At 42.4% G+C, this 23,324-nt stretch overlaps 3 protein-coding genes across 8 annotated transcripts in view; 1 reads left to right on the top strand and 2 right to left on the bottom strand.

The window, feature by feature from the left end:
• Positions 1–23,324, bottom strand: part of LOC109853826 (teneurin-m) — a 535,016-nt gene that overhangs the window by 404,489 nt on the left and 107,203 nt on the right. Inside the window, exon 1 of one of the 3 annotated variants that reach the window (XM_020426318.1) lies at positions 7,663–7,720. The exons of the other annotated variants lie outside the window; for them this stretch is intronic. The gene's annotated coding sequence lies outside the window, so the exon portion shown is untranslated. Of the gene's footprint in view, positions 1–7,662; positions 7,721–23,324 lie in introns of those variants that run through there. 3 annotated transcript variants of the gene reach the window in all.
• Positions 9,375–10,667, bottom strand: LOC109853831 (ELMO domain-containing protein C-like). Its single transcript, XM_020426338.1, has 2 exons — positions 10,540–10,667; positions 9,375–10,382 (listed from the first exon to the last, which is right to left on the bottom strand). The coding sequence occupies exons 1-2, from the start codon at positions 10,597–10,599 to the stop codon at positions 10,050–10,052; spliced, it is 393 nt and encodes a 130-aa protein (XP_020281927.1). The 5' UTR covers positions 10,600–10,667; the 3' UTR covers positions 9,375–10,049.
• On the top strand, positions 16,829–22,161 carry LOC109853829 (sialin-like). 4 transcript variants are annotated; one of them, XM_020426330.1, is made up of 7 exons: positions 16,829–16,929; positions 17,223–18,041; positions 18,847–19,129; positions 19,367–19,952; positions 20,173–20,305; positions 20,891–21,132; positions 21,405–22,161. In XM_020426330.1, the coding sequence occupies exons 2-7, from the start codon at positions 18,038–18,040 to the stop codon at positions 21,585–21,587; spliced, it is 1,431 nt and encodes a 476-aa protein (XP_020281919.1). In that variant the 5' UTR covers positions 16,829–16,929; positions 17,223–18,037; the 3' UTR covers positions 21,588–22,161. The 4 variants fall into 4 exon arrangements, with proteins under 4 accessions (XP_020281919.1, XP_020281920.1, XP_020281922.1 ...); XM_020426331.1 differs by having other exon boundaries at positions 16,838–16,929; positions 17,234–18,041; XM_020426333.1 differs by lacking the exon at positions 16,829–16,929 and having other exon boundaries at positions 17,234–17,354; positions 17,726–18,041.

Below are 23,324 nucleotides of genomic sequence, written 5' to 3'. Positions count from 1 at the left end.
GGCTGAGTCGTGAGACAGGGGTTTCGTTCTCTTTACGACCGTCATTTCGCTCGGTTAAGATACGCCGAAAGAGCCAGGGCACTTTGACATTCACCCGGCGAAGTCACGGGCAGCGAAGTCTTCCGAAGAGCAGTTCACCTTAAATAATTTCGCGTCGCGCGGCGCGGAATTTTATCGGAAGCATAACCGTAATTTCTTTTTCTTGCCTTCTCTTCCTCTCTTCCATCTTCGCCCATAAAACGATCATAATTCAGCGGTTGTAGCAGAGATCGTGCCAAGAAGTTTCTTTTCCCGCCCGTCGCCATCTTCGCGCGATTGCCCATAAACATATTGAAGTTTCCGCACAATGATATCGACTGCCATCGCGCGAATAAAATAGGTGCGTTTTGTTTTTTTTTGTTTTTTTTTTATTCTTCTTTTTTAAGAGAGGTGTGCAGCGAACGCGCGTTACCTCCTTCGTAACGCGCGGTTATTATCGAAATCGTGGCGCGAAGAAGAAGAAAGAACGCGGTTTCTTGCGGTTCTCCGCAACAGCACGTAGGTATAACAAGATCTCTGTGTGTATAAACAGATTGCAGATGAAAAAAAAGCGAGCGCGCGCGCACACACACACTCCGGGCAATTCGTTCGATAATGCCAACGCGTTTAGTCCGATAGCCGCGATTATTACCTTGACTTCCACGAACGCTTTCTATCCGCGATTGGAGGGACCGCGGCGCTTAAAGCGCCTTACCTACTACGTTGAAAAGACGCACGCAGCGGCGGGCACGAATGCTCATTACGTTTAATGAGGACGGCGGCAAAAGTAACACGAGTAATAAACTCGTTGCAAACTCGTCTACTCGGATCTAACGAGATGCAGATCGGCGGAGAGGAATGGAAGGTAAATGTAAGCGCACGGTTCTAACAAACCGTGCGGAAAAAAGAGAGCAGAAGTGCGCTCCGCGCGAGAGAGAGAGAGGAGAGAGAATGGCGGGATCTTTGGCGCGACGCCTCTCTCGCGATCGCCCCGAAATATAATAGCGTGTCATTAGTTTCTAATGTGTTTGCAGGCACACACACTCTCTCTCTTTCTCTCTCTCTCTCTCTCTCTCTGTCTCTCTCTCTCTCTGTCTCTCTCTCTCTCTCTCACTCTCTCACTCTCGCATCGCGTCCATTCGCTGACAACGCGGCGCTTACGAACCCGATACAACCTAATTACCGCGTGTGCGCGCCGGTCTCTCTCCCGGCTGCGTCTAACCTATTATTTCCACCCGATAGTACGGGCTAATGTAATTATATATCCATCCCGCTTTTGATGCGGCTTTAATCCGGTTCTCTCTCTGCCGACATAACGCCCCTCCGCCATTTCCTTTCCCTCTTTTTCTCCACCTCTTCTCTCTCTCTCTCTCTCTCTCTCTCTCTCTCTCTCTCTCTCTATCTCTCTTTCTCTTTTTATCTATCTGTCTCTCATGCGCGTCTCACTCGCGGTATTACCAAAACGAAACAACGAATTTCCGGTCGTTGTTCCGCGTTTAATCGCCGTATCGTGTTTCGACGGTTTCACCTGTACCAACTGTATGTATGAGTTTTTTTTTTTTTTTTTTTTTTTTCAATGGCGCAGAGTCTCAAAAAATGGTTGAAGCAATCAATTCCCCGCGATGCGTAATACTTGCGTGTATATCGTGTGCAAAAGGATACGCGTTTGTGTTTATTTCAAATTCGATGAACGAAATCAAATAACAAAATTAATAATTACACGGGGATATTGTTTCACGTGAAAACTTCATATAGACCTTTATTATTCGACAAGCGAGATTTATACAAATTGTTAAAAAAAAATTATTTAACAAATTTGTATAATGATGCGGAATTAATATATCTTGAAAAAAAGTAATTTTCAAATAATTTGCAAAATAGCTGTCTCTTTCTTTCTCTCTCTTGTTTTTTCGATATATTTCTTCTCAGCAAATTATTTAAGTTTTTGATACAAAATTGCGAGTTGATCGAATTCTTATTTTCTCACTTCTTCTTGTTTACGCCAAACGATTAAATATTACGTGCATTTTCGCGAAAAGATTTGCGTTTTCCATCAAATTCGCTGAACTTTGATCTGTCGCTTGTTTGAACGACGAGAATCGCGACGGTGTTTACCGGTACTAATAACTCGTCGTTCAGCGTGAAAGAACTTTCTTAATAGTTAACTCCATTATCGCCAAACTGACACGAGTTTCTGCAAATAGACGCGCGCGAGTTATACGAGAAACCGCGGAAGTATTAATACGAGAAGCCGCGCGCGCGGCGCGTCGTTTCGAGATCCAACGAGGTAAGAGATATTTTATCGACAGTGAAACGCGATATATCCACGCCATTCAAGCGATAATTTGCAGTAACGATTCTCGTTTCCGAGATATCGATTACAAGCTGACCCACTTCAATTCAAGACTCTATCGAGTCGCTTTTCGGTCGATACAACGTAAATCGGCGGCTTCGGAAGCCTACATTTTTTCACGTAACCCTATGCTTAGGATGCGGTTCGGTAACGAGGAATGATCATACGGACGCGTCGAGATACCTGTTGGAGAATTCTCTCTTAATACTGTAGAATTTCACGCTGATTAGGCCAAAAACACAGGTTCGTCCGGAGACAAGAGCTCCTAATAAGGCGAACGAGCCACTAAATCTTTGACTAACAAGACTCCGATTGGGGCCGGAATATTCGAAAAAGTTGTTCGACAAACGGCGCGTTCGACAGGTGTCGAAAGATCGCAATAGGCATTGCGAAGTTTCCAGATTATAGGCTGCGCGCGCAATGTTACACCTGCGCGATGAAGAAGATCCTCTCCTCTAATTTCTTATCTCTAAAAATAAACACGTTAGGATTTGTCGCATTTCTTTGCTTCGTATTGTCATCTCGCGTGATCGTACGTGTGATAAACGTTATATTTGATTACATTTTTTAATTGAACGGTCAATATTTATCCGCACGTGTGTGTGTGTGTACGCGCGCGAGTCTAATGATAAATATACTCTCTTTTACGTTTATCTATTATAAAATCATTTATCATTTTTTGTTATTATATGTACATAATGGGAGGCTATCTATCTTCTTTTCAAAATTTTTGTTTAAACGTGTGTCACGTTTGACAGTGAGTAATTGCTGGCGGGAAACATTAATAATGCAATTTTGGTAACAAAACCGCTCGAAAGAGAAGAGAGAAGGGAGACAAACAAAAAAAAAAAAAAATTTCACAAGACAGAAATGTTATTTATTTTTGTCGAAAAATAAAAAAAAGTGCATCGCGCTACGCTATTTTTGTCATTATACTTGCTGTTTCATATGTATTTGCGACACAAGAAGATTATCGCGCTTCTGAAGAACAAGAGGTAATTTTTCTTTTTTGCAATGCAATTATATATTCTACATGTATTTTTTTTTCTTATCGCAATTTTATTTTTGAAGAACGTAACAAGCCGCGCGGAAATTTTTCATTTTGAAACGCGTATCCGATGACCTTTTGTATATTCGCGGAACGAATGCATAATGCACGAAGACTATCGCGTATATATTATCTCTCGTACGATATAAATTTTATCTTACCTCGAGCGCACACGTTAATTTCGTTAATGTCCTGTTACGACGAGGAGCAAGGAAGTGAATTATCTCACGGAATCCGGTTAAACCGAGTGCCTCCGGAAAGGCATGCGGAACGAAGTTTGGCGCCCGGACGGAAGTAGAAAAATTAAGGCGAAATATGGAGCGGCACCGTATTTCTTTCTTCTTCGAAGCAATTGCGCTTAAATTAATTCGAATTAAGCGCCGTTGCGTTTTAATTCCGCGCGATAATGATCTGATTTGTACCTTTTTTTCGTGTTCGACCGTTGTGTGATCTCTCGGTTCTCGCCTAATTATGTGTAACAACACGAGATGCAAGTGTCGCAAACGCCGAGGGAGGGCGGCTAAAGGTCGCGGTAATTGACGAAACAACCGTAATCTTTACAAAACTGCCGCTCATTTAAGTGCGCCCACGGCAAGAAACTACCGTCAGCAGCTGTCTAGTTTAGAGAACGAGTCTTGTTTAAGGGCCCATTTACACGGATATTAGGAACGAGAGTTTCTAAGCGTCTGTCTCGCTCCGTGTCAGATATCTCGTTTCTCTTTTTCATACAATTTACATCACCAAGTGTTCGGCCACAGACCGAAAATGTTCGTAAGCCATTTTTCGTAGCAATTTCGATCGTCGTGATGCTTTTAATGCGCGCGATCTAATTAGATAAGAATTGAAAAAAAGTACACAGAATGTAACTTTAACGATGTCTGGATACACGAGATTACTTTTCTCGAGACTCTAATGATGAAAATACATCACGCGAGCTCCCCGTAAGTCCGAGAGGGAGCAATCGCGCTTCGATATCTCGCTTTAATCCACGACGAAATCGTTTTCGGTCCGGATACTCTCTCTCTCTTTCTTTCGGCTGTACAGGACGAAGCGAAGTTCTCCCGGAGATCAGTACGGCGCATTTTTCTTCGCCTCGTATCTGGCATCTCGGTGTCTGGCGCGGGTCGCATTGATGCGAAGCGAGCAAAGTCAATGCCGCGCGACGGAAGAGCTCCACTTGAAGAAAGAAAATCTTCCGGAAAGCCAAAAAAAAAGAGTGCAGGATGCGGAGAGTGGGTTACAAAAAAATCGCGGTTTTCTTTAAAAATTATCCTCCACGGATTTTGTGTGTGTGTGTGTGTGTGTATGTGCGCGCGCGCAGCGACACACAATAGGTTGGATGGAGCGTATCCATCTCCTCTCACGGGGACTGTCCAGGAAGGTGCGTCCCCGGGCGGGTAGACGCTTAATAACGATTCCTTTGTTGCGACGGAACTGCCATTACGGACGCGACTACCACTACTACTACTAGCAACATCGCCACTACCACCGGCGCAACCGCCCACCGTCGTCATCACTATCACCAACGCTACGCCGCAGCCACCATCACCAACGGATAATGAGAAGGTGGCCCGAGGGAGCCACCACGAGCAAGCGGAGGCGGGAAGTTGCGGCGCGGTCGCTCTTCCAACAACGCGCCAGAAACACACCGACGCCGGGGCTAACCGGCGCCCAGTGCTTGCGCTTTCGCGTCTCTCACACAAAATCCGTAGGAGAGAACAACCTACACACAGTGTGTACAAGGCGCGGACAACGTACACCATAAACACAGTGTATATGCGCCACCGCAGCCGCTGAAGAATCGAGGGAGAAGGGTTTTAAGCTCGTTCGCTCGCTCGCTCGTTCGCTCGCAGCATCTGCCGACGCGCAATATTTTATCCGGTATGAACGGGCGGCAGCGACCGCTCGACCACGAAACCACCTCGCATCCCCGATATATATCTGATTGGCGAGATTTAACGAGGAGACCCGCGGCCCGGATAAGATTCATGGACGAGATCTGAGAGCGCGAAGAGAGAGAGAGAGAGATGGAGGCGCTCATCTCTGCCGCGCCGTGAATAACGAGCAACGCGAGCAGGGCGTGGTTCTCTCTCTCTCTCTCTCTCTCTTTCTCTTCCGATCCTTCCATGAAATCCCGAAGACCTTATCGACACTCCGCACCGGACCCGGTGGAATTTAGACGGCTTACGCGTGTTATCCGAGTTCGAACAACGTAAATCATGCGAGTTGGAGTTTTGAAGAGAAAAAATTTATATACATCCACTGTCTTAACATAAAATGAATTTATTACTCTTTGGAAGAGAAATATATTTTTATTCTGGAATTTTAATGATAGTTGTTAATATAATTGAATTTGTGTGAGAGAGAATGTGGCCTTGTGCACAATAGAATACAGATATGTCTACAACGAGAAAACGGGAAAGGAGGGAGAGTCTCCGGAGTTGTAACAGCGGCGTGAATTCATTCGGGAAGAGAAGTCAAAGTGGGCGCCATTTATCTGCGGCGCTCGTAAAATAGTATTGTTTCCGGTCCGGTTTCAGAAACAAAACGTCTGAATATTTATGCTAACATCATGACTTGAGAAGGGTAACACGGAGATGCCGTGAAATTTCATATTGCCGATGAGATGGTTCTCTATGAATGTGGTTGAATGGTCCCGTCGAGGCCCGTCTCTCTCGTAATTTCAGGCCGTGCGGCATATAATAAGTCGTGCCGGGCGGCGCAGTGTTATGTTTTGCTTGGAATAATGAGAATCGAGATTGTTAAACAGCCGCGGTGAAAAAGCGCGCGCAGTCGAATCGTTACGTTCTCACAAATCGTATCGCTCACAAAAATGCGCGCTAAAAATACAAAACGTCGTTTTTTAATAAAAAATAAAAAAAAAAAAAAAACCAAAACAAAAACAAAAACAAATAATCGACGTATATTTCTTTCATAAATACGAGAGAGGGATCTCTCGAACGTGCAAAATGCGATAGATCGACGAGCGAAGAAAAACAGCGTCGAGCAAACTGTACATCACCGTGGAAATCACGTTATGTAAGCGTAGCATCGTCCATCCGTGAATCTGGAGTGCGAAACAAATTCAGCATTTCCTCCTCAGATTTATTGACCTTCACAGGAGCCCATTCCACTCTATCTTATAAACCTTATTTAGAATTAATGACGCGGGAACGAGCCGCGGCGAAGATCGATAGCGGCCCGGCGCTTCGTTACAGCTGTTCGTATTTCTTCGGCTGACAAACAGTTATTTCTCCCGGTGAATCATTTTCTCGAAATCTGTGAGTGTGTATACAAAACAAAATCAAACGGTCTTTGCGTTCGAGGTGTTTTATTGGAAAAAAAGAGAGAGAGAGAGAGAGAGAGAGAGAAAATTCGTCGACGATCTCGTTTGTCCCGAGAATAAACGTCGTGAGCGCGCGGCGCGAAAAAGCGCGGCGCGCGATCGTTATCGATCGAAGAAATCACACAGAGCCCTTTGACTTCGGAATGTTATCGCGGGGGAAACAAAGTCCCCGCACAGAAGAACTTTAATTCATTTCCCCTCCCCCGCTTCGCGGGACAGACGGGACCGTGTCTCCCTGCGGGATGCCGAAGATTTCAGATGGTAGAGAGATACGGAATATTAAAAGCGACGTTTTGTTCGCCGTTCTATCGCGCGGGCTGCTCTTCGACGTGTGCGCAACGAGACGTTGTCTCACGTGCGCGCTCGTAAAGATGAAAACTCGAGATTATGAGATCTTATTTACCCCCGGTCGACGCAACGTAAATTATTGCCGTCGCGGAATGGAGTTTCGGTAAAAAAAAAAAAAAAAATTAGTTGGCGATTGTCGTCATATTGCGGGCGTGTGATCGCGGGCGATTCTTGAAGAGAAGAAGCGAAGTGACTCTGACGTTAAGCTCTGAAGCCATCGTAGAGATCGATACTTGTAACCGACACTGAGCCGACACCGGGCTTCAGCGGAAGGTAATACGTGTGTGATCCCCGTAAGAAATCACTACTTCCACACGTTACGTTTCTTTCTCGCCGTGCGGTTTGTTGCGAAATAAAAATTCGGAGATATGTCGCAGCAACTTTACTTGGGTGCGCACTTCGCGCACGTGCTTCGTCGAAACGAAGCGTTTGCCACGCAACGTTTATTTGTTTCGAATAATTTGTGTTTTCACTCTCGGTGCACCTCCGCCTCGTACCTCATCATTTTGGGAAGTGGCCAAAAGTTTCCAAGAGACATTAGATACATACCTTTCTATCTCGTAGGAATTCAAACGTCTCTCATCCTTAACGAATACCAGACCATCTTAATGAGTCCACGGTTTTCCTCCGTATATTCTCCGTCGCTTCCGTCTTGCGCGCTTTCATCATTCGAAGAGCGAAGAATCCACTTCGCATCGCGTAGTACTTGCATCGTCATCACCGTCAGTCGCGATAATGAGGACATCGTGTGCCGTTAACAAGACGCCGTCACATCTCACTGTTCTTCAACCTTCCTCTCTCTCTCTCTCTCTCTCTCTTTCTCTCTCTCCTCATGTCCTCCTCTTTCTCTCTTGCGACGCAAGGAATGTCATAACGCGGCAAGCTTACGAATGTGCTTAGCTGACGCCACATTCTTGCGAGAGAACGGGCCGGAGAAAGAGGCGTCAGAAATCGTGCGCGTCGTTTTGCAACACCGACGTTTCACCTCGTTCGCAGTCGACAGTTTGCAACGATCTTAAGAAAACGTGCCGGAAAAGCGACACAAACTACGGGAAGACAGAGCGAGAAACGTTTCTCTTGAAGTTTTCTGACCGCGATTCGTGATCGCAATTCGCGCGAGGATGGCTCGTTAACTTGCCCCGTGAAATCAAGGGCGTTCGCATCACGGAGCGCGAAGTTGAAGGAAGAACTACAAAAACACTTAAAGGTATCGAGGATCTAAAACCGCCGCGTTCTACTTCGCGTTTTGTTTGTTCGCTCGTTCTTTTTTGCCAAGTGAGATTACCGCCTCGAATGTCGCCGCGAATATTGAAACCGGTCGGGAAAGTGACGGACGCGAGAGAATTGACGGGAAAGAGGAGTGTAATACAATAGCGCGCGTTAAAGATCCTCGCTCAACCTCCGAGACTCGCTCGTTCACACAGCTTTTCTCGCTGTTCCGTTACACGCCAGGTTTATGTACAATGCGCGCTCTTTCATCTAGCGCGTCGACCTATCGAAACATTTTCATAAACATATGTATCCAACCGGCCATCGCTCGCTTACGAAAGCGAAAATATTTGATCACACAAAGGCAAACGCATAGCAGCTGTAATATCAAACAGTCTCATAACTGGCGGCATCGTATTAACATATTAATACGTATTCACATACGACGCATCAGTATGCATGTAAGCCGATGTTCGCCGGGGCTTCGCCCGTCCGGCTTAAACGGAGGGTGATCCCGAACACTCTATATAGACGGATGATCGGGAGAGGAGATAGGAGAAGAAAGCAGAGAGAAAGAGAGAGAGAGAGAGAGACAGAGACAGAGTGTATCATAATACTCGTAAGCCTCGGGATACATTAAGAGGATCATATCGTTCGCGTCTAAGATACGTAAGACGTTTCAGTTTGATCCGGAATACGAAGAGCCCGTGACGTATTCCGTGAGACCAGACGAGAGCCGTCTAACGGGCGCTACAGTCTCTCACGCGTCCAGACGACAGCTCGCTTTTAATGCGATAAAGGCGTTCGCGTTACCCTCTCGAGTGTGCGTTACCCTCCCGTCGAACTTCGCCCGAGAAAAGGCGGTTGTTAACGCGCATACAACCCTTTTTTTTTTTTCCACGTAGTCTCTCGAGATCGCTTTCGCTTAAGTCGCAAAATCGATTGAACGTTCACGCCTGAAATCTTTACCGAAACATGATGTAATATTCTTTTTTTATTTTTACATCACACGATTTTAAATTGTGTGTGTAGAAGTTAATTGTAAAATATGTGTGTTGGTAAATATTGATTTTTGTTTCAAAAGAAAGAAAAAAGTGAGAACGACATTAAGAAAATTACCGCTACATTGTTGATAATTGTGTGTCAATGTCAGCTTACACGCTTCCGTGGATTCAATGAAAGATAAAAGTGCATTAGTCATATTTTACATAATGGTTTTAATGAAGAGAAAGTACTCGCAAGGAGATTTTTATTTATCTTAGACCGTGTTGAGACTTGTAATTGATTGGTGTCGCGCGTTATAAGAAAATCCAGATGTGCAAATGTTAAACGCAAATGTCATTCTTCATTAATGTGCAAATGAAATAATGTACATACACACTATAAAATACACGTGTGCATACATATAATCGAAATTATTTATTACACATCTTTATTTTGTACGATTTATTTTGTTGACTTAACAATGTCCACACACATATCTGTAAACAAATATTACGCGTCAAGTGGTTTTTTTACGATTTATATCCTATAATTTTAACAAAATTATTTTTAATCCAAATAAAAAATATTTAATAACATAAAAATATTTAATAAAAATATTTAAAACATTTATCTTCGTAGAATTCGATGTTGCAGCACGTTTCTAATGTGTACTATAATTATGCATCTCGTGTGTCACGAATATTATATATATATATATATTTGCGTATCGTCATTATAAACTCTCATGGTTGTTTGTCATCTCGCGTTGCGTTGCGCTTTGTTACGTCTGACGACAAGTTGTTGTAATAATTCGTGATGACCCAACGCTTCCTTCTACCGCCCCCGGCGGCGGTAGTAGCAGAAGTGGTAGTAGTAGCAGAAGTGGTAGTAGGAGGAGGAGTGGTAGTTGTCGTAGTAGTAGTAGTTGTTGTTGTTGTTGTTGTTGACGTTGTTGTGCAACAGCTGCTGTAGCAGTAATCAGAGCAGCAGCAATCGTCTTTTGGGTAGAAGTGGCTCAACAGCGGACACTTTTCGATAATGTGCGAGAGAAACGAGGTAAAGAACGGCGTGGAATTCTGTTCAGCGAAAGAAGATGCAATTGTGTAAAATAATGGGTGTGCGATAAATGGAAAAATTAAATTTTTCAAATTCAACTTGCGCGTATTATTTTACACACAGAAGTTCGTGTAAACGCGGAAACGCGATAAAAAAATTTTACTTTTCTATACTCACAGCTTCTTTGATCGAGGCGCAAGCCACGGCAACGAGTAGAAACAATAATGCCACACGCATGTTTGTTTGTTGGATTTTCGCTTTACTACCCCTCGATTCGACAACTTTTCTGACACTCCGAATGCGGCGGCAGCATTTTTATACCAAACTTGCGAACGCCCGACCTATTTCTCCCTATTGATAACTGATAATACGTTTTTGTATCGCCCACACTTGTGTCGCAGGTCGTGCTTTGTGACAATTAAGTACCGACAATTCAACGAAACGTCAAGCTATTCTGCATTCTTTCGAGTGCGCATGTTGTTGTCGAGGGCGAAATCGTCATGTATATTCACAAAAAGATGTCAGAGTCAAGAGTACGGTCACGCACGTATGTATGAAAATTATTATAAGTCAGAACATATAAATAACGTGCCCTTCACCTGAAAAAATACAGACGTTCTTTGTTTCGAATTGATGCTATTGTTTGCGTTAGCGAATATGTAACGCGCACGTCGGCACAATGTATTGAAACGTTTTTATTATGCGCACATCCATTATGTAACAATATATTTATTATACAATAACTATCTAATTTTAAAGAGGTTTTAATATTATTGGAAAAAAATGTACACATATTTACAGAGTGTACGAAAAAAAAAAAAAAAAACTAGATACATCATTAAATCGTAAATTTTCACGTTAATTTTTTATTACAGAGAATATTTTGCATTTTTTTAAACTTTCGCGCAAAATGTGACAATTCCAGTAATGTATTACAATGAATACAACCCACATTACAGCTGGGGAAAAGGATGGGATGATCGCGAAAAAATCAACGACGTGACACGACGGAATTTAAACGACGAAATTAATAAGAAAATTGCACTTAATTACGCGGGTTGTTTTGAACTTAAAACCTCTCGACACACAACTCAAGCCACCGCGTACAAATTATACGGACGTCTCTTTTTTTTTTCCCCGTACAGATCAAGCGGAAGAAAGAGATCCTCGATCATCCATCATCGTTAGCATTTCATTCAGTGACAGTCGGTCGACCGACGAGCTGCCGCCGTTGACTATGAAAGCAGTGTAAACTTGCCGAACAAACAAACGTTTTATGGTCGTTCAATAGCGCCATCGTCTCCGTAATGTCATGACGCATACATTTTCCAGCGCGTAAGATAAAGTGCACATATTTTACGAAGCAACGGCTGCATTTTTCATTCTCTAACGAAAAATCGATATTGACGGTCTTCATCAGGATGGCTCTCTCTCTCTCTCTCTCTCTCTCTCTTGATGTGAGCCTTTCTTTCTCTGCCTCCCCCTTCCCTCCATCCATTTCTTCTCCTAACTCTCTCTCTTTTTCCTGCCTTTACAGTATAATCCAATACACTCTTCCACTGAGAAGGTTCCAGTTCTGGTTATAGCATTTACATATATTTGAGATACATTGATAGACACAACATCGTGCTGTGATCTCAAGAGAATATGATAAAGTAGTAGTACACTGTCCACCCCCGGCAATTCATTTCTCCCTGCAAATTCTCATTCATATTCTAAAACCTGCAATTTATCACAGAAAAAGATAATAATTTGAGTACAGCGGCGAAAAATAAGGTTTCGGATTCGCGGCGCGCAAAGGTAGAGAGACCTTCTCTAGTGAAGATTGTTTTATTCTTTTTTTTTTTTAAACAATCAGGATTTCTTTCCACCAGAGAAAATTTATGACAAATAATTGTCAATTTATAAATTTTACTCTCTTCATATACACGTAGCTTGCAATCGCGTTATTAAAATAGACAGAAAATAGTCAACCGATGTTGATCTCTCGCTTTTTATTTTTTTTTGAGGTGAGGTCGTCGTTTGTGTCAGCGACATCTCGCGAATCGATTCGTTCCGATCGAGACCGCCGTATTTCGAGGAGAATTTTACCGGAAGCGATGTATACACAATCGTCGCGACGCCCGCTCGACGGGTCGCGTCTCGCGGAAAGGAAGAGAGGCGCGGAGGAGGTGGAGGAGGCGTCGTCGTCGTCGCGCGGCAGTGAAACGGTAGATGACGACGACGCTTCGCGCGTGCGACGACATGAAAGGTGAATTTGGGAGTCGGGGAGAAGAGAGAGAAAGAGAGAGAGAGAGAGAGTACGAGTGGGAGAGTGAAAAATGAAGGTACGAAACGGGGAATCGCACAGAGGAGGAGAGGCGGGGGTGGCTTGTGACGCATTGCGGCGGGGAAATATGGGTCGTCCCGATTATGTCGGGAGGAGCACCGCGCCGGAATCTGACAGTGGCAGAGTGACGCCGCAAAACCTCATACATCTCGTGTATAACTAATGCCCACATATATCACCTCTTCGTCGTCTCCTGTGTGGATTTTCCTCGTCTTCGTTTTTTTATCACGCGCGCGCGGGGCGATGTGTATGGCGCTTTACCGGGAGGAAACAAGCGCGCGCGCGGTGGTTCGCGTGCGCTCGAGCTCGAATTGTGTGTTTTATTTTAAAATGCAACGCGGAAAACGCGCCCGTTTCAGACGACATGCACGAGACTTCGCGGAAAGATCCGCTTCGTTCCTCCGATCAGCGCGCGCGCGCGCGCGTGTTCGACGTTTGCATATTGCTCGCGGATAAGTGAGAACCTCGGATGTGACAAGTGCGAATTGAGAGAAGTACTTGCGACGAAGAATAAAAACTCTCTCGTATCTCTTTTCTATTGACACGTACCTATCGCGCGTTATAAGATTGTTACTTTTCGGAACAAGAGCCTGTGAGAAAGCCGCCGGCAATGTGTCTTTTTCTTCGATTCGCACGCGCGGTGCTGTTTTTTTTTTTTTTTTTGTTCAACAAACGGAGATTTTTTTCAATTTCCTTCGTGGAAAATTGAACATATTTCATCGTCTGACTATTGACACGTAATAAGACTGGAACAAAAACCCGGAGGAAGTCTGTAGCAATATTGTTTTTTTCGACTCGCTTCGTGTTGAGATGATTTTTTTTTTTTTTTTTTTTTATATTAAAATACTACAGTATCTTTTTTCTATCGATACGCGTATGTACGTACTTCTCGCGTTATCGGCTTGTTACAACACTCGTGCGATTAAAAACAAACTTCATTTTAGAATCTGACGTAACGAATGAACATCTCTATGTTCGATCGCGCGTGGTTTTACACGTCAACTTCACTTCGTGAATTTAATTGATAAGCCATCTCTCGTCTACGTAACTCTCGAGCAGTTTGACATACAGAGAGATACAACGGCTTGTGTTTCACGCCGGACCGACGTCTTTTCGTAGTAGGTGGTCCGAATAACGAAGGAAAATTAAGGAACGTTAAGAGGGCATCGCGCTCGTTAGCGCGGTCAACCCTCTTCAACCTGCAGCAACAGCAACAGCAGCTAATTGGTTATTCGGTCGGGTGAGGTGAATAGTCTTTGACGGGTCCGTCTCGAGTAGCGGAACGGCCTGAGGGGTGTGCTCTCGGTGTGTTTACACTGTGGACAAAGTCGACGGGCCCCGAAATGCCTGGACAATACGGCCGAGGATTCGAGTGCTCCCGAATGCTTCGCGGTCCAGTCCCGTTTTGAGTATTTCAAGCGTCGCTACGGGATTTAATCGACCCGTCACAACGATCGGGGCGAGCTCTATTGTTCCGTTCGCGACCGAGCCGAGAGAGAGAGAGAGTTCCTCGCGTTCTTTTAATCGTCGCGTAACATCGTGGCTTTTTCTTTTGTTTTGTTTCTTTTTATTTATTTTTTATTTTTTTCTTTTATTTCGAGTGCATCTTCCGATTTTTTGCCCTTTCGTTTCCTACCTCTCGCCGTCCTCTCGAGAGCGCGGCGACGTATCCATTTTTGCCGGGTGTGCGAAGCTTTGCGTTTTCTCGAGTGGATTCCCCCGCAACCCCCTCGACCTGCCGTATTCCTTTTTCTAGCAGGTATGCCCGCGCGAGCATTCACCTCGCTGCGACGAATGCAGGTGTGCGCTGGGCCGAATAAGCCCAGAAGAGACGCGAGGATGATGGCAACTCGTGCGTCTCCGAGCTTCATCGTCGTCGTCGTCGTCGTCGTCCTCGTCCTCGTCATAGTCAGCGTCGGCAACATCAGCGTCGTCACGAGAACCCACTTCCGTTCATGCGCTTCTCGTTTCTGCGAACGTTTCGTCACGCTTGTCACATGCCTTACCGCACGAAAGAGGCCGCGGTCAGGTAAAAATATTGCGATGGTCGTCGTTATTGTCCGCCGTTTCGCGTTCGCACCGTTTTCTGCCGTCCGTTGGACGATGAGCGATGCACGTTTGCGGATTGCACACAGAAGAAGCAATAACGCGCGACAGTGTATTACGTAAAACCATTACGTAAAACAATTATTATGTATAACATAATTGCGTCATTTACGCAGAAGTAATATGTTTGTTTGTAAGTAAAAAAAGAAAAAATCTGCATATCTATATATACACATATTCTTTTCCTGCAAGAATTCATTACCGCTTTGAGCACAAAACAATATTGTGAGTACCGAAACAATACTGTTGCTCCTATTGTTCAAAGTAAATATTATTTTAAACACATCAGCAATAACTTTCTACAAGAGTCTCTTGATAAGAAGAGAAAGACATGCAAGTGTTAATCACTTGCTGTGATATCTAAGTCTCGCAACTGTTCTTCTTCTCTCGCGATAAACACATTACGCAATTATCGCGATAACAGAGGTCACCGCATATATGTGGACGCGCTATCTAAATTGTTCTTGTTTCGATATTTAATACAGATTGTTCCAGTTTTGGGGCATTTGAGGTCCAGAGATCAATAAATTTTCTATAAGTGTGAAATAGTGCACTAAATATATAAAGGCTCGTAGTTTTCATACATGGTTTCTGTGTGTATTTATGGTCGTATCAGTTTATGATGTCAGAAACGTGACAGAGATAGAGATAGAGATAGAGAGAGAGATAGAGATAGAGATAAAGATAGATAGAGAAAGAGAGAGAGAGAGAGAGAGATCGTCATTTGACACAAACATCGAAATAAATTATTTTGTTTCTACATATACACTGCAGCACTAGCTATTTCAAAACGCAAACTCCACATTTTATCTTCCCGTGTGTTTGCAGACGATAAATATATTTAAGTCGTAGAATTTTAAAGAAATATTAATAAATTTATTATTTTTTGTGTCCTACATATCTTCTGTCGTATTTTTATCTTCTTAGCTCTATGATAAAAAGAGACACCATTTTATCTGACAGATTATCTTCTTAAGAGTCCACAAATATGTGTCTGATATTCAACAAAAAGAGCGACGCGTTGTTACATAATTTTTCGGATCGTATACGATATTTTCATCTTATGGCTTTTGTGTTTGCACATTTGAAACATCATTAGTTTGCAAAGACAAATAAAAAAAGTCCCTACTTCGCTTTTTTATTCAACGATACGTAACTCAAACGACGCAGAAAGTAAGAGAGAGATACTTAATTGCGGCAGTGCGCGCGTAATCTGTTTAGTTTATCTCAAATTGGTCGACGGGGAAAAAAAAAAGACGATAAGCGCTGAATATAATTCGGTGGGCGTCACGTTGTACACGTTCGGACGTATAAGATATCCGGGCCGTGATCGGCGGGGAGTCGCAGTCCCGCGCTCTCTGGAACGTTTCTCATCACGTTTTGGACACGGGGCTCGCCACGGGGAAGGACCCCATTATCCTCAGCCCATAAACATTAAGCGGCGCGTCTCGCCGACGAATATCTATTTAAGAATACCATCGTGTGCCACCGTATACGCGGCGACGAAGAAAAGAAACTGTGTTTCGTGCCGACGTCTCACCAAGAAAATAACGACCGGGACGCTTCGCATTGGATGTCACGCGAAAAAAGACCTCGCCCGCTACACCCGTCGTCGACGTAACCGAGACGATGTGAAACTGGCGGCGTTTGCAATCAAATACAGGCGCGCACACAGTCGGCTTTAATTATCGCGCGACCTCGTCGCCGCCACACCGAGACCGGTTTCGCTAAAATGATTTCGTCGTGTGTCTTGGAATTTCATTCTTAAGCAAATGTCCAAGGAACATTTGACAAAAAAAAAAGTAATCAACCGTGCGGCCATACCTTGCCTGGCTATAAAGTAATACATAAGAGTGTGTAAGCAACATTTGCGGTTTAAACAGTTATAAAAGACACCGTTGTAAACACACACACATACACACATTTCCAAATGATGTGGCAAATACAAGACGATGTTGTGTTTTATGGAATCTTTCCACTTGCGTGCGAATTAAAGCTGAAAGTTAAAACGCATCCGCTTTCACGGTTTAGTTCAGTAACCGTGCGACCGTCGGTCAACTCGCGTCGAATATTCTCTTTCGTAACGGCGCGATTCATGTTCAGTTATATATCAAGTTCCGGTAGTTATCGTGGTAACCAACGCGTCATACGGCTATTTTTTTCCCAGTCCCAGTTGTTTATCATCTTTTTGTCAATGTGTACCGCGCGTACATGCACACACATAATTAATCTCTAATGTAAATTTTATTTGCGAGACAAAAAAAGTTCTCTAACCAGCGTATACCGAGTGTTCCGAAAACAATCGTTCAATTCAATGAATTATCTCTTATTGCTTCTTCAGAGTTGTTTTTGCACACATTTTGTACAAATTTTTCAACAGAGATTTTAAGTTTTAATAATAATTAATATAATTTTTTAATTAAAGATACTTTACAGAGAGAGAGAGAGAGAGAGAGAGAGAGAGAGAGAGAGAGAGAGAAATCCATTATTTCACACAATCGCACTTGCAAACATATCCGGTGTTAAAATCGGAATCGGAATCATTGTGGGAAACGAGGTACGTTGTATAAATGCGGCATTTAAAACTCATTAAACTGACATCCGTCGCGTCCGTCATTGAGGGAAATGAATTTATATATCTAAAATATAAAATCTCGCGAGCACACATGTAGAAGGAAACTCATCGTAACAAGCCGCTCTCCCTTTTAGCCGGTTCAGAAATGCTCGTTCATTATTGTTTTACATGCACACAACCGTTCGCAGCCATTAACATACGGAATAATAAGCGCGTTATCGCTGCCGGAGAATGACATATTTATTAAGCGAAACGGAGGAATAGCGAGGAGGCTTCAAAACGTATTGACTTTACAATACTAAAGAATGACAGTGCGGTTTTCACTCGGGCTCGTAATCTCTTCGTGTCGATAGGCATTCTCGGGCTGACAGACAAGAAAGAAGATTATTACGCGCAGTAGGAAAACGCTCTTGAATGCATCTTGCGCGCATGGGTGTCGCAACTTCGACAGCGATAAAATTCGATAGTCGTGTTCGGGCCGTTGGATGTGCGTGCACGCACGAAGAAACGAGTTGAGTGAAGATCGTCTCGAAAAACATCGATACGAAAACGAGAAAGAAACGAGAACGACGGCGGACACCGGCGCGGCGGCGTGACGATTCGAAACGTGATGGTCATCGATGTCATCGACTCATTAATCGAGGCCGCATTCAGCATTCAACACAATGGGTAAGATATGGCTCGGCTCAATAATGTCCTGCGCAATCGTAAAATCGAAACTCTGATTCTCGTCGTCGTTTTGCTTTGTTGCGTTGTGTGAAAAAAAAAAAAACCTAACAAAATGCAAAATTGTAAAGGTTAGAAACAAGAGAGGTTGTGAGATCCGTATATTTCCGTCAATATATAATATTTACTACTTGTTTATGAATGTTTACTCCTAAAATTTAATATTGTGTACGTTCGCTCATCTCTCAGCGAAAATTGCGATAATTAACTAAATTTTCTATCTCGATATTTTCAACAGATTACGCGCGATTTTAGCAGCGCAGAAATATAATGCGTTACTCTTGCGTTACTTGTATATATTTAGTAGATTTATATTTTACACACAGAACAATATAAGCGCCACACCGTTATATTGCCTTTCTCTTGCACCAGACTTGCGTTTTACTTTCTCCTGCTTTCACTTGCAAATTTATTATACATTTGGACATATATAAATATCCATATACATATATTAATATATATATATATATCCACAAATATACAAACGTCAACAAGGTATAATACTGTTGATTAATATAGATTAAACGAAATCGTATTAATATTGTTCAATATTTATAAGTGATATAAATGATGCTGATGAAACAAATAATAATAAGTATAACAATTATTTAAAATGAGAATTGTGTGAAAGATATAAATTTATTACAAGATATCCATTGACATGTGCGATAAAATATATATAACTAATTATTTTTTTTCCTTCTCACGTGGCCTAACACGTTTTTTCTCTTTTCGCAAATGATCTTAGAGATACGCGTGCGCTATTTGTACTCCATAATGCTGTGCATCGCGAACATGATCATTTACGGTCTGAAAGTGAACATCGCGGTGGCCATCATCGGCATGGTAAAAAGGAAGCCGGGCGTGCAAGACTGGTCGGACGAATGTCCGGAGTTCGAAATTCCGGGCGCACCTACTGCCGATATTGACGGACCGTTCGACTGGACCACGAGAGAGCAGGGTCTCGTCGTTAGTATATATTTTGCCGGATATCTCATCGGCATGTTTCCGTCCGGATATTTAGCAGATCGGTAAGTGATTAAAAAATTGCACGTCGTTTTCCACACAAACCTGTTGCTCGCAGATAATCATCGTCAGTTTCGTTACAACTAATGAGATTCTCAAGAATTTTGTTTACTCTCCTTTTCGTTGTTCGTGCAATTTTAAAAAGTGTTCGCACTTGCTTATTCAGAAAAAAAAAGTAACACTGTACCTCCAGTTACAAATGAATCAATCTCATTATTCGATGAACACACACACACACACAGATTCAATACCAAGAACGTGCTGTTGATCTGCGTGCTGGCGAACGGAATCTTAACGGTGCTGGTGCCGATTACAGCGTCGTCGTTATACGTTCTGTACATCGTGAGATTTTTGACCGGTCTTATGAGCGCGGCGAATTTGCCGATAGTGAACATTATTGTCGGCAAATGGGTCGTGTACGAGGAGAAGAGCACGTGGATTGCCATCATTTACGCCGGTACGTCGCTCGGCACCGTGTTATCCATTCTTACGTCGGGACAAATCCTATACTATTTGGGCTGGGAGGCTATCTTTTACATTCACGGCACGTTGCCGTTCATCTGGTGCGTCGTGTACTTTATATTTTTCGCCGACTCGCCGGAAGATCAGAAGTTCATCTCGGAACAGGAGAGAACGCTGATCGTTACGTCGTACGGTCACCGTCCGCCCATATCCTCAAAAATGGCCGTGCCGTGGAAGAGCATGTTGACGTCGAAGCCGTTTCTGGCTCTGATCGTTACCAATTGCTTGGGCAACTTTTGCTGGTACTTCTTGCTCACCCAGTTGCCGCTTTACATGAACAAGATATTGCGTTACGACATCCAATCGGTAAGTTCATAAGAACGACAAATAATAATAATAATCTATATTGTGTGCAGATACTTATATGTTGGCTATACGCATTTTTAACAAAAAACATACATTATACATCTGCGTGTGCATTAATGTACAATAAAATAAAAAAAACTTGTGCTGAATTCTACAGTTACGTAAAAAGATGAAAAATAAAAACGATCTTCTTACGTAAGTTTATATAATTCTTTTACAGAATGTTGCTATTGTTTGCGCGCCGTATTTCGTGAACGCGTTCACCAATACTTTACTCGGAAGAACCTTAGATTGGGGACGGAAAAAGGGATACTGGTCTCAAACCGGTGCTCGCAAAATTGCGGTATTTATAAGTACGTACTTTTGATAAACGGAAAGAGAAACTTTTCATATAAACATTTCACACAAATGTCGCAAATTAAAAGAACGAAACAACACACCGAAAAACTTTCCAACACAGATAACAAAATGTAATTTCTAACAACACAGGTCGGTTGTTTTACATATTTGTTTGTACATATATTTTATTTAATATGAAAGCATTTTACACATTGTATTTTCGTTTAATGAAATAATAATAATTAAAGCTCATCTCTTATTGTGTGTGACGTTAGAAATTCGTAATATTGGCGGATGTGATGACGCGACTTAAAGCTAAAACAACTTCCATATTATTTACATGTTAATTAAAAATGAGGCATTGTGTGAAAATTTTCTGCATAAATTTGCACGACAGGCCATGACATTAAATAATAATGCACGAGACATTGTAATACTTGCGAGTTAACAATATTTAAAATCTCGTGCTATTTTTTCTCGAATTACGAGTGTTGATTTTTATTTTCGGATATATATGCAATGTGTTTATAAAAACAAAAAGTTTGATGCAGTTTGGCGAGACAAACAGAAATAAATATTGTGTTCCCTTTTTTTTTAAGGTCAAGTACCATCTAGCGTATTCCTACTTGTAATCGCATACATTGGTTGCGATCGTGTGACGTCGACCGTGTTGCTGACTATCAGCATAGTAGTCAGCGGTGCTATATTCGTCGGTCACCTTTGCAATCAGAACGATCTCGCCCCGAATTACGCGGGAATTCTCATGGGCATTACAAATACCCCGGGCACTATTTCTGCCTTTATCTTGCCACCGATAGTCGGCGCTCTCGTAGCCGAAGGAGTAAGTAAACATTTTTAATGCCATTAATTAATTACAAACAACTGATGTGTTTGTTTAAAAATATAACGAGACGCGCGATGTGTGTGATTAAACTCTCTCAAACTACTAAATTATTAAATTATGCGCTCTTCAAAAGTTCTCCACAAAAACTAGAATGACGTTCTCTCTCGGAAAAAAAGTTGAGCTGACATTTTTTCCCTTAGAGAGATATTGAATTTTAATTGCGTGCAATTAATCGATGCGTTTTTGCATTGAATGTTTTTTTTTTGCAGCACACTATAGAGCGGTGGAGAGTCGTGTTCTGGATCGTTATCGTCTCCAACATCCTCGCTTTCGTGACATTCGCGATGTTCGGATCGGGTAAAATTCAATCGTGGAATTATCCGATGCAGGAAGAAACCTGGGACGCCGAGGAGCAACAGCCGCGGGAACAGCAACAAGAAACGAAGACTTAAAGCGACTTGAGGAGACTGGCTTTGCGCGCCGGTCTTGTTTAAAAAAAAATTTGAGACAAATTGCGCGAGTACCGTCGTGCCGTAACAATATGTCACGGAAAAATCGCATACGTCAGAAAAACCGCGCCAGTTTCTCGACATTATAAATTTCTTTATATTTTGCACAAATCGTATACCTTGATGTCACATTGCCGGTCATTTTTGATGGATTTATACAGAAATTAATTTAAGAACGTGTGATATCTAATTATCAGTTTATGTTTTAAACATTTACAATGTAAAAAAAGTTTTAACATTTATATGTGCTGATAATATCTTGCAAGTGTATTTCAAAAGATCGGTCTGTGTTGGAAAATATTACTTGCAAAATATTACCGGCGTCAGTTGTCTTATACGGACAGCAATTTTTACTGGATGCAACTTTAGATCTGGATTTTTATATATGCGAGGGAGAGAAAGTGTAATACCCTTTATTATATTCATTTGTACGCTTACTTACACTTTTATGTATCGCTTTACTAAGACAATTTTTTCTCTTATATTTGTAAACAATAAAATTTTAAAAACATTACAAAAATTATACACATAAATCATCTCGTACTTTATTGCTCAATACTTTTTACTGACACTCTGACAAATTGACGAAAAACTTCGAAGACGTTACCGCTTGACGCGTCAAGGTTTACGCTATCATAATTAGTGTCGCGGGACTGCTCTAATGAACGGGTCGGCCACCAATTACAGACCACCTGATACAAAAATTCCACCTATCCCTAATTAGATCGCGACTGTTGCGACTGTCAGAAGCGAGACAGACGGGAGTGAAAAAACGAACGAGAAATAGATGCGCTGCGGCGAAGAATATTTACGACGGTTGAAATATTACGTTTGTAATCTATTTCCAGCCGCTCGACGAGAGCTCGTGACAAGATGCGAACGGTTCGCTCTCTTCGCGCCGAGTTATTTTCTCCCTTAAATATTACCCGCAACACTCGATGATAAAAGATTTTGGCGACTCTCCGGGTGACAAAGTGTATCGACAATATCAACTTTTCTACCTTCGAAATAATATCTCGACAATTTTATTCGAAAGAAGTTCGAATAATAGAGGGGAAAGCAGCGACATATATTAAATCATATCTTCTAATTTTTTCACTCCGATAAAACAGCTTGTCTAGAAGAGTCCAAAAAAAAAAAAAAAAAACGATCGGTATTTACTAACTGGCGAAAACAACGATTAATTATTTACAAACATCTCGATTTCGAAACTGATATAAATTTCGATAATGATCACACGAAGAGCCGGGGAATCGTTTAGAGTTAATATTCCAGCAAGCTTTTCTTGTAGAAACGGGCTGATGCATGCGGGCCAGCGCAAGCCTTCTCCATCGTGTTTACTAATTCATGAGATGAATAACTTAAGGGTAAACGTTCACACGATATGAATAATGCTTATTCGTCTTTTTGACCTCTTCGAGCAGGTGACCCGTTCCTTCTAACATCGATACGTATGCGCGTCCAAAACTCGACCGATCGCCGATCACCGCCGACACAGAGAATACACCTGTCGCTGTCCGCCACGTTTAATATTCTATCTGACCGATCCAGATTTTTAGAGAGCAGCATTCTGTTAACGTCTGCCAATATCTGGATCGTGTGTCAAGTTTGCAATTATTTCGAATTTTGTTTTTTTTTTTTTTTGATTTAATATCTCCCCTATATTTCTTTTTATTTCTA

This window comes from Pseudomyrmex gracilis, unplaced genomic scaffold (assembly GCF_002006095.1).
Source record: "Pseudomyrmex gracilis isolate BER0280 unplaced genomic scaffold, ASM200609v1 scaffold_55, whole genome shotgun sequence".
NCBI classification, from domain to species: domain Eukaryota; kingdom Metazoa; phylum Arthropoda; class Insecta; order Hymenoptera; family Formicidae; genus Pseudomyrmex; species Pseudomyrmex gracilis.
The sequence above is the reverse complement of the archived record's forward strand: the minus strand, read 5'-3'. Positions and strand labels throughout refer to the sequence as shown.